Source organism: Cuculus canorus, chromosome 24 (genome assembly GCF_017976375.1).
Source record: "Cuculus canorus isolate bCucCan1 chromosome 24, bCucCan1.pri, whole genome shotgun sequence".
NCBI lineage: Eukaryota > Metazoa > Chordata > Aves > Cuculiformes > Cuculidae > Cuculus > Cuculus canorus.
In genome coordinates this window covers 878478-889785 of record NC_071424.1, presented here as the reverse complement: position 1 = coordinate 889785, position 11308 = coordinate 878478, and the positions used below count along the sequence as shown (strand labels likewise).

The following is an 11308-nucleotide window of genomic DNA, read 5'->3' as shown; positions in this document are numbered from 1 at the left end:
GCCGCCACCCCTTCGTCCTCCCTCCATCCCCTTCTCCATCCTCCTCTTCATCCTCTCTCCATCCTCTTCGGCTCCTCCTCGCCATCCCTCCTTCCGTCCCCCCTCTTCATCCTCCCTTCTGCCCCCTACTCCATCCACCTCCACCATCCCCCCATCCCCTCCTCTGTCCTCCTCCACCCCCCTTCATCCTTCCTCCATCCCTCTTCTCCATCCTCCTCTGTCCCCCCTCATCATTCTCTCTCCCTTCTCCCTCCATCCCCCTTCTCCATCCTCCCTTCATCCTCTCCCACCCCCCCTTCATGCTCCCTCCGTCCCCGTTCTCCATTCCCCTCGCTTCATCCTCCATCCTCCTCTGTCCCCCTCTTCATTCTCCCTCCATCCCTCTTCCCCACTCTCCTCTGTCTCCCCTTCTCCATCCTCCTCCTTCCCCCGTTTCCAGTATCCCACAGGGTTTGCATCATCCTGCCAAAAGTGGGGAATCCTGCTGATCCACGCATCCTGGCAGAAACGACACCAAACTACAGCCACAGCGGCAAACCTGGTGCAACAGAGAGCACAACCGAGCAAGGAAGCCCAGAAATCCCCTTTTTCTGCTGGTGGCCGTCCCTGCTCTCTCCCACATCCATAAATAGGTGCAACCGTTCCAGACAAATGCAATTAAAGTTGCCCCTTCTCTGGTTGAGCAGCAGAAGATGTTTGGGAGGGGGGATGGTGCTTTAAAGCCAGAGCGGTTGATGCTTATGCAGAAGGTCTCCTCTAGAGGATGGGTTTATAAATATTTCACCTACTTTAGCTAGGAAAGAATAGCCATTTTTAGAACGCTCTTTCCAGGCAAAGCGGGAGCGATGGAGCTCAGCCGTGGCAGAGGCTGCACACCGGGTCCCTTCCCACGCCAGCCGACCCCGCGCACGTACCCACACGTCCTGTGACCTGTCCCTCAGGAATGCTGCTCCGGGGCTGCAGGTGCTCATTTCCACCTGGACATAGCTTAATGTTTAGCTAACCCAAATTGCATCCGAGTCCTTGTTCTCTCCTCTCTCTCACATCTGCAGGAGCATTCCCAGAATAAGGAGAGCAGCGTCACACCCTCTTCCACCACCACCAAAGCGAACAAAGGGGCTGTGGGCAGCGGCGGCGAAGAGACGGGCAGCAAACCCTGATTGCACTGAAGGGAGAACTCCTGGGCTGCCAGGCTCCCGCACCTGAAACCATTAAGCAATTAAGAAACAGCTCAGCTGCCTGGAGGGATGAAACGATGTTGTTATCCTAGTTTAGTGATGGGGAAACTGAGGGCCAGAAAGGAACAAAGCGATTTGCTTGTAGACACAGAGTGAGTCAACGATGTGGCTGGAAATCTGGTTTTATCGTTACGTGATAAACCGTCTTCCTTAATGGCCTGGGTGGCAGGATGGAGGGGAGGGGGTGTCTGGTGTGGCCTGTGAGCTACAGCCTCAGGGCCATCAAAACGCTGTAGGGAAGGTCCTCTCCTGCCCCTCTTTGTCCATACATCTCCTTTTGCACGGAGCTGGAGCTGCCTGATGGAACAGCAGATCCTTCTCTTCCACAAGCCAGGTGTGATGCCCCGATAAAAGGGCTGGTGGGGCTTTACCCGTGGTTGCTCTGGACCACATTCTTGATTTCAATCTTGATCTGTTTCTTCCTTTACTGAGCGGGGAATCAGGAGACCTGCACTCTGCCCCTGGCTTCCATTACTGCATCACCTGAGAGCATCAGCTCTCTTGGCCTTGAATTCTCCAGCTGTAAAATGGCTGAGCAACACTTTCCACACCTTTGCAGGTTCACTGCATCCGCTCTCAGATAAAAATGCAGCATCCAGGCGCTGGAGGGTACAAACATTAAGTACAACTCCCACAAGAGCGGCTCCTGCTTTGCTAGGCGATGGCCTAAATGCTGGTACATTCGCTTCCAGGAACATCAGGCCATTTTATCAGGGATAACATAAACCATGCAAGAGATGCTTGCAAATAAGAAGCGAAGCGTAGGTGGGTTAGTCAGCAGAAGAACACACAGATCCTTTCTGGCTCCACATGCTGAAACCCAGATCCTCGGAGGCAGCTCATAAAAATGCAAGCCACAGGACTCGGGGTGTGTGCAACACCAGAATTAGCTTCACGAGGAGGCACTTCAGGCTGTTTTCCAAACTGAGATCGATGTTGTACTTGCAATGAATTAAACACCCACAGTTTTGTGCTTGCTGCAAACTGCAAAGTGGAATCATGAATGAAGGAACAGCAGAGCAGCGCTATCGCAATCTATAGAGCTTCTACCCAGAAACGAGATTGTCTTCAGTTCTGCTGTTGTGATACAGGCATCATTTATCTTGGTCCAGGCTCAGTGCTGGCGTGGGGCGGCCACCACTGCTCTGGGCAACTCGGGCCACTGTCTCACCACCTTCAACACCTTCTTCCTAAGACCTCATTTCAATCTTCTCTCTTTCAGCTGAAAACCGTTCCCCCTCATCCTGTCCCTGCCCTCCCTGATCCAGAGCCCCTCCCCAGCATTCCTGGAGCCCCTCTCAGTACTAGAAGCGGCTCTAAGGTTGTCCCCAAACCTTCTCTTCTCCAGGATGAACAACCCCAACTCTCTCAGCGTGCCCTCGTATGGGAGGACAGCCCTACGATCATCTTTGTGTCCTCCCCTGGACTCGCTCCAACAGATCCACATCCCTGATGCCTTTCTACAGCTGTAATTCAGCCGTCCCCAAGTAAGCTTGATGAGATAAGAAAAAAACCACCTTCAAACACTGAACTTTGCTGAGGAAAGGAGTGATGCTTCTTAAATCACAATGTAAACTTTCCATACAAAGAGCTGAATTATTCCAGGCTGCATGTAAGATGTTCAGCAACCCAGCATGGAAGGGCTGAGCACCTGGAACCGGAGAGGTGTTCACCTCGTGTATGTCAGGGTCAAGAGTTTCAAAACACACGGTGTGATTTGGAAGGCTTGGCTCCGCTTCTAGGTCAAACATTAGCCTGAGATCTTGGCCCAGTTATTACAGATCCTGTAACACTTGTCTAAAAGGAGGAAATGCTGACCTACATGTTTTTCTACCGTACAACTGAAATAATTCACACCTCCACCCCGATTAAACTGGAATCAATGTGCTTCCTCCTTTACCGGACTAAAACTGCGGCAGAGGAGGGTTGGCTGCAGTGAAACCACCAGGCTGAGCCTCCCTCAAATCCACCTGTAATTTATTAATCATAAATTATCTCGCTGAGGCTGGCAGGTATTTTATCATCCCTGCTTTGCAGATACGCCGAGAGACTCAGGGAGCAATAGGTGACCTGGTCTGAGCATCGCTGTGAGCGAGGAGGACTCCCTAAGGGACGCGGAGGTCACAGCTATTTGGGCAGCTGGGGGCATCCGGCCACTGGCCGTGTCCCCGGGCGAGGGATGTGGGCTGGAGCCGCTTGGTAGCATTCCATGGGACCCAGTGCCGGCAGCAGCTGCCGCTGTGAGACTGGAGCAATGGGCACAGCAGATGGAGGAACTGGTTTGGCAAACAGCTTGTTACCAAGGATCTGCCCACGGCAGCGCCTGAACGTGACTCAGGCGGGCTGGGTGCTGGCTGGAGGTGCAGCCCAGGGAGGGGGAGGAAGAGCTTTACCCCTTTCCCTAAACCAGCTGCCCATCATCTACGTGCTTAAACCATGGATCCGGCCCTAAAGATCCCACAGGTCCCCACCTTCCTCCATCTCTGGCTCTTCCCAGGTCCCTCAGACTTGGGTGGCTGCTGCTTCTCTTCGGCACTGATGGACTTGAGAGCAGGAATAGGTAAAGACGATTGCAGTGTCGAACAGCTCTGATCTCAGCGGATTTTATCTGCTAGAGCTTTGGGAAACTAGGATTTTTTGTCCCTTCTCCAGCTCTGCCCTTCAGTTCCTTTCCAACCATGGGCTGGGCCAGTCAGCTCTGTGCTTTATTTGCCTGATAGGCTTATGGCAATATTTGTTTTGTGCCTTAGGATCCACACAAAGGACATAGAAATACTTTCCTACTGCACAAAAGTTCTTGAGGTCTTGGGTTTCAATCCCTTGCAAAGGTCAGGTAGTGAGATACTCCTTCTGCCCCAAGTCTTTGTCTGGGAGATAACCACAGCCAGCAGAAAAACGCCCCCTTAACAGGGGGGAAACAGAGAATGTCCTGGAGCTGCGCAGAAAGCAGCTGTGGGGATGACGGTGTGGGAAGGCACGAGGCCAGCACAGCACGCTCCCAGGAGTCATAGAATTGTTACGTTGGAAAAGACCTTTGAGATCGAGTCCAACCGCACCTGTCCACTGCTAAACCATCTCTTTGAACACCTCAACCGCCCGTCTTTTAAATACCTCCAGGGATGGGGATTCCACCACTGCCCCGGGCAGCCTCTGCCAATGCCTGAGAACATTTTCAATGAAGAAACTGTTCCTAATTTCCAATCTAAACCTCCCCCGGCACAACTTGAGGCCATTTCCTCTCATCCCATCACTTGTTCCTTGGGAGCAGAGCTCAGCACTCACCTCACCAGAACCTCCTTTCCAGGAGCTGCAGAGAGCGATGAGGTCTCACTTCAGCCTCTTCCAGGATAAACAGCCCCAGGGCCCTCAGCAGCTCCCAGAACCCCTGGGCTCCAGACCCTTCCCCAGCTCTGTTCCCTTCTCCGGACGCGCTCCAGACCCTCAATGTCTTTCTTGTTCTGAGGGGCCCAAAACTGAACCCAGGATTCGAGGTGCAGCCTCACCAGCACCGAGTCCAGGCGGACAATCCCTTCCCCGCTCCTGTGGCCACTCCAGGGCTGATCCAAGCCAGGATGCTGGTGGCCTTCTCACTGGCCACCCAGTACCCCCAGGTCCTTTTCCACAGGCAGCTTTCCAGCCGCTCTTTCTCAACCCTGGAGCATTACATGGGGTTGTTGTGACCCAAGAGCTGCCTCCAAGTCCCTTCCTGCCCTGCGCCACTCCATGGAGCCGCTCAGGAGCCTTCCAGGAACCTGCGCACCCGAGACACCAGTGCTACCTAGCTGAAACTCAAAAACAAAGCAGATCTTTCTCCTATAAAAAAAAAATAGAGAAAAATTATATCCTGCACAAAACTATCCTGTACTCCATAAAGTTTATTGTCTAATCTTGGCTTCGGAGTATTCACAATACAAGTGTAATATAAGCCTTAGCAATAAAATGAGCACATCCACAATATAGTCCATGTCACATCTGAAATACAAAAATTGAAATACTCTTATAAAACATTCAGACACAAGATTGATAGATGGATACAATCTTTTATTATAGGGGTCTTTTTTTGTACCTTTCCATTTATTCCAGAAAAACTTTCTATAAAAAAATCATTGCTTCTTTTGGAATAAATCTTTAAAATTCATTTCTTTTAAAATGCATCTTTCCTTTGTACAACACTAGTTAAATATATTATTGGTCTTCTGCAAATGGATCACACCAGAGAACGTTCACAGTATGTGTATCCTGGCTGCTCGGATCTAGTTTTCCTGCTGTAGGACAAGCGTGATGGGAGAAGGCAATGAAAGTGGGTTTCACAGTGTTTGCACCCAGACATCGCTACTGGGGAGAGCTAAAGGGACATCCAAACGCGTTCCTTACAAGACCAGAGAGTACAGAGACAGGAGAGCAGCTCAGGCAGAGATTCCCAGCCTGTGGAAGGTGACATCGTGTCACTTTTAACCTCATGTTGGATGGGGCTTGGAGCAACCTGATCCAATGGGAGGTGTCCCTGCCCATGGCAGGGAACTGGATGGGCTTTGAGGTCCCTTCTAACCCAATAACTCCATGGTTCTAACATAAGTCATAGGGGGAAAGCCCAAAGAAAACATGGAGAAGCTTGGGAAAATGGCCTTCTAATTATTATTTGTTGCATCTGTAAGGGAGAAGACAAAGTCCATGTAATTTGTCCTTAGTCTCCAAGATACGATGCAGATTTGTTATTTAAAACTTCGCACAGACCTGGCAACAGGTTGGGCCAGGAAAGGCGTGCGCATGTGCACACGGAGAGGGTGAAAATCGATAGCTCTGCCTCTAAGTTTTATCATTGCCCCATAACACAGACCTTGCTTTACACATTATTCACTCCCATTTGTTTAACTAGCTATCAGCTGGAGAGACGAAGGAATAGGGACTTTCCTGAGGGCACAGCCAAAACTCTGTTTTCCACCAGAACTGGTAAAAAAAAAAAAAGAATGCAAGGAAAACACCTGGAAGACAAAATAAGTTTCCTTTTGTCAAAGCCAGCGGTGCCAACCACTGCGCTAAGCCGCGGATGGGAAAACCCACAACATGAACAAAACGCTGGAGAGCCACAGACATTCCTGGCATTTCCATTAGCGCTACTTTAAAAATCCAACTTGGCCGGCTGGTGCTCCAAAAGCTGGGGAAAGCCTGCCTGGGGCCGAGCAGCACCGCTGCACGTTTCCTTCCCTGCACGCAGATTCTCTGCTCCGGATCTGCCCAAACTGAGCTATTGATGGATGCTGTTCCCCAACAACCCAGACAGACCCTGCAGTCCTCACCATCCGGGAGATGGAGAAGGGGGATTTGGCTCTCGGCTTTGGTAACTGCCAACCTGCCAGGAGCGCCTCCCGTACAAGGACAGGCTGAGAGAGTTGGGGTTGTTCCACCTGGAGAAGAGAAGGCTGCGGGGAGACCTTACAGCGACCTTCCAGTATCAGAAAGGGCTATAAGAAAGCTGGGGAGGGGCTGTTCACAAAGGCTTGTGGGGATGGGATGAGGGGCAATGGGGATAAACCGGAGAGGGGCAGATTTAGATTGGACATAAGGAGGAATTTCTTCACCATCTTTAAGGTCCCTTCCAACCCAAACTATTCTATGATTCTAACCTGCAGCTCCTTTTCTTCGCAGCGGGCACTGTGCCACGTGGGATCAGAGGCTCAGGGCTCTGCCAGCCAACACGTGCAAGTGCAGCAGCAACCAGAGTTTATAAATCCAACCCTGCTCAGTGGGCACCAAATATTTACATACATTATCGTCCTCCTGAATAGGAATCAAATATCCACTAAATGCGGTGGAACAAAAGGGGTTATCTTATATTGAGGCAGTTAGCAGTGCACAGGGCTAATAAATAATAGTGTCTCCTTTAGGAAGGATTTGTAGGAGGAAAGGCAAAGGCTAGAAAAGAATAAACAGCAGCTAATAGGCCCTTTGTCTTCACTATCTGATTCCGGGTGAAGCAATCCTGTTTACACAGCCATTGCTAGGATTTTCCCAAACATTTCTCCCCAGCGGTTTCCACAGGTGACCTTAACCTTCAGCAGGAACACCTCTCTCACAAGACCGGGTCCTCTGCCTCGTCCCCCCCATGTGAAAGCAGGATGCTCAGCTGGGCACCCTGTGCCCCAAGGTAACCTCAGTGCACGGAGATGATAACACCAAGCAAGAAAACTGCACAAACGCAGGTCAAACACATCCTGAATGAGCTTCCCAAGAGTGCCCGCAGGGGGTTTCTGCTCCCCATCCCATCTGTGCGCACAGACTGCTGTGGACTCCGCTCCCCTGGACACACCAGCACTCTCTGTCCCGTGTACCTGAAGGTGCTGCCGCAGGGTCTCAGGAGATGCCGCGTCCTGCCTGCCGAGCTGCTAATTCCTGATGGGAGCTGGCTGCCCTCAGAAACGCAACTCTGCACCACAGATCCCTGCCATGCCAAAGAAAATTCCTGAATAAAATGCCTTTGCAAAAGAAAAGATGAGAGTGTGTGAGTTCAGACTTACTCCAAGCCAACACCTCCCTTGGCGAAGCTCTCTACTGAAAAGCCCCACGCAGCAGGAGATGGGTGTAAGAAACCAGGCAAAGCACTGCCCTGACACCAGGGTGAAATGCGTCACTGGTGGCTGATGGCATTTCACGCTCTTCCCTATCAAATGGAACCAATTAATGAACTATTCAGCTCGCTGTATGCTGGGCACACTGAGAAGGGAACTGAGCAGGGATGGGCAAACCTCAAACAATGCAGACGTCTGGATGCTTGTCTAGGACAAACCCGAATTAACAGCTTTGGTCTGATGGGGGAAGCTCGGTGTTCGCATCGTGTTGAGCACTGGCACGGGGAGGAGTCGCCTCGGAAGCCTTGGGGAGCTCCGGGGTCTCCTCATTTATCCTCATTTTCTGAGGATCACAGAAGAAATACAGAAAAGCAGAAAACAGAGCCCTCGCTCCCAGCTCGACAGGGCAACAGCGGCACAGAGAGTTCCCTGCCCTGAGCAAAGGGAGCGTGATGGGCTGAGACATCAGCATGTCCTGTTAGTCCCAGTGCCAGGTGACAGTCCCAGCGCCTGTCAAATCCAGAGTCTCCTGGCCACATCCATGGGGTGGAGGACTGGTGGGTGAGAGGACTCGTCATCCGGGACAGCCAAAAAAAGGATGTGAATATTATACAGTAGAGAGGCTTCTTGCACGGCTCATACAGCTTGAAGAGGTTTGTTTGCAGGCTGTGGAAGAGAGGTGCAGTAGGACCTCTTCACTCAGGATGGATTTGGCACGTTCCTGAAGTGTACAGAGGGAAAAGCACACCAGCAGCCATCCTTGGTCAGCAAAGCACGCTCAGACCTAAGCAAGCACCTCGGTCCCACGGCATCGATCTGGTGTTGGCTACAAATGTAGAGACCGGGTGATGAGGCTTGAGGGATGATTTGCTTCTCCCCAGGTCTATTTCTGGTCCCCACAGCTGAGCTGTGGGAGGTTTGGCACCTCTCCCCCTTCCTTTGGGTAGAAAATGCACTGAGGTGGGTGTGTGCAACACTTTGGTACGGAGCGGCTGCGCAGCTCGGGCTCTGCCATGGGATGTGGGGGGAGATGCGCTCCGGAGATGCCAGCTGGGATCCGTGTCCTGCCCCTTGCGCTGATAGCAGAGGGGTCGTGGGCTGGGGGGCGGCAGGCTCAGCAAGGAGAAGGGGGCTGTTCCAATGGTGCCTGAGGGGCTCAGCGCAGCAATGCGAGGCAGCACGGATTCTCGTTTGGTCCCACTGCTGCCCAGCTCTGCCAGCAAGCACCAGCCCTGCCAGCTAAGCCAGTCCTTGCTCTCCGCTCAGGACATCCCTGGGCAGCGGCCAGCTGAATCAGTTTGGAAACGCAAGGGTGGCAAGAGGGGGAGATGCCGGAGGAAGCAATAGGAAGCCTTCTCCTCCCAGCCGTGCCATCCTTGTCAAGATTCAGGTACCGAAGACGGGGAGAGAAAAAAGGGTCACGTAGGCAGGAGCAAGGGCAGATAAGGGAGGGTTGCCATGGTGCTTGTGCTTCGGGTGCTGTCTCTCCAGTGCCAGGCTGGGTCGTGCCTCCAACTCACAGTGTGGCTGCAAAGCATCTCCCCAAGGAACAGCGGGGACAGAGCAGATCGTTTGAGCAAAGGTGCGTTTTCAGAAATGCCCGTGGGGTCAAATGCTATGATCCACAGCCCGGCTTCGGAGATACTACTGTCTGCTCGCAAAACCTCTCCACGCCTCAGTCACCCCTCCGAGGGCAGCAAGCAGTTCTCGGGGGCAGCACACGACCCCACGTTCCCGGCGATGCCCAGGGCAGCTCCTCACTACAGCACCTGCACAGAGGGTGGCAGCTCACATCTGATGGGGACAACATGAAAACAAAGAGGGGAAAAGAGGCCACGGGTCCACAACAGCAGCTCTAGGGGCTGTGGATGTGGAGATGGGCAGGGGACAGCCTGTGGCCAAGGGTGCTTCAGCATTGTCCTGTTCGAGTCAGTAATTCTGTGTTGGGTCAGGTGGGAGCGCGTTGCCATCTCCTTTCTCAGTGCTTTGATCTCCATGGTGACAAGAAGAACATGAGATCCGAGTTTAAAATATACTCTGCCTCCTGTTCTTCCCTCGGGCTGAGGAAGAGAGAGAGAGATGGGTCAGGGAGGTGAGACATGGAGCGGCGCTTTGCAGAGAAGCTGAGCCCTGTAGAGCTCTGGTTTAGGAAGTTACAAGCCCACAGCAGCTCCAGAGGAAGGAGCTGCACCTCAAGGCACCTAGATGTGACTTTGGTAGCACTGTAGGTGACAAGTGAGGATGCCCCAGGGGTAATTTGTGGACTAAAGCAGGGAGCAGGACCCACTGGGAATAACCTGTGGTCCACAGCCCCACCTGGGAGAGGTCAGCACTGTTTTCCTCAGTCCTACCTGACTGCTGAAATGCTGAGCCTCGGTAGCCAGGATCCTTATGAAGCTGGATCTCCTTCAGGGAGAAGATGGAGGCGTCTAGGCAGAGAGAAAGGGGTCAGTCCAGCCCGGCTGAGCCAGCAGCGCTCTGCAACCCCGGAGCCAGGAGGGACAGCAGTGCCCAAGCGCAGCACCGCACCTCATCACAGCCTCCCTCTGGCACTCCTCCTCTATACTGTCCTACCCAAACCGTCTCCTGCTCTCGCAGCTGCCAAGCTCCCACCCCCACTCTGCTGCAGGAGCACCTCTGGGGGAGTAAAGACGAGGCATCGGATAGGACCTGGCTGCAAACCACCACCCTCGGGCTGCACAGAAGCTCTTTGATCCACAACCCCCAGGCGAGAGGACAGCGTGCACTCACTGTCAGGCAGGAGATGCACCCGCTCTCCCAGGCTCTTGAAGTAAGCGTGCCGCAGCGCTGCCTCCGCCGAGATCCGGCCTTTGGCTTCGTACTGCAAACAACAGAACCACAGAATCATAAAGGCTGGAAAAGACCTCTAAGAACATCCAGTGCAACCATCACCCCAACACCACCGTGATGACTAAACCATGTCTACATGATTTTTTTAACCCCTCCAGGAATGGGGACTCCACCCCTGCCCCGGGCAGCCTCTGCCAGGGCTTCACCACTCTTTCAGTAAAGAAATTGTTCCTAATATCCAATCTAAATCTTCCCTGGCATATCTTGAGGCCATTTCCTCTCATCCTATCACTTGTCACTTGGGAGAAGAGCCCGGCGTTCACCTCACCGCAACCTCCTTTCCTGGAGCTGCAGAGAGAGGCGAGGTCTCCCCTCAGCCTCCTCCAGGCTAAACAGCCCCAGGGCCCTCGGCTGCTCCTCAAAGACCCATTCTACACCCAGTCTGCACACGCGAGAGGGCACAGAGGCCGCGTACAAGGGGTGTGCACACACACATGTAAATGCTGTGTGGGTGACGGCGTTTCCAAACGCCGGGCACCACAGCGGGGCGTGCGGGCAGTTATTGGTGCCATTCGCATGTGCCCAAGGCACAGCACGCACTGTGTGACCACAGCAGCGCACCGGCCGTGCCGTATCTCACACATCATCAGGTTTGCACCCTCTCACTTGTGTCTGAGAGGACACGGGGTGAAG

At 53.0% G+C, this 11308-nt stretch overlaps 1 protein-coding gene across 5 annotated transcripts in view; it reads right to left on the bottom strand.

Annotated features, from left to right (window-relative positions):
• Positions 1–5293: 5293 nt before the first annotated feature.
• CDK18 (cyclin dependent kinase 18) overlaps positions 5294–11308 on the bottom strand; it is a 46606-nt gene continuing 40591 nt past the window's right edge. For all 5 annotated transcript variants that reach the window (XM_054087323.1, XM_054087322.1, XM_054087321.1 and 2 more), the window contains exons 14-16: positions 10556–10646; positions 10156–10233; positions 5294–9864 (exon numbers count right to left, since the gene is read on the bottom strand). In XM_054087323.1, the coding sequence (XP_053943298.1) occupies positions 9830–9864; positions 10156–10233; positions 10556–10646 (204 nt within the window). In that variant the 3' untranslated portion in view covers positions 5294–9829. The remainder of the gene's footprint in view (positions 9865–10155; positions 10234–10555; positions 10647–11308) is intronic.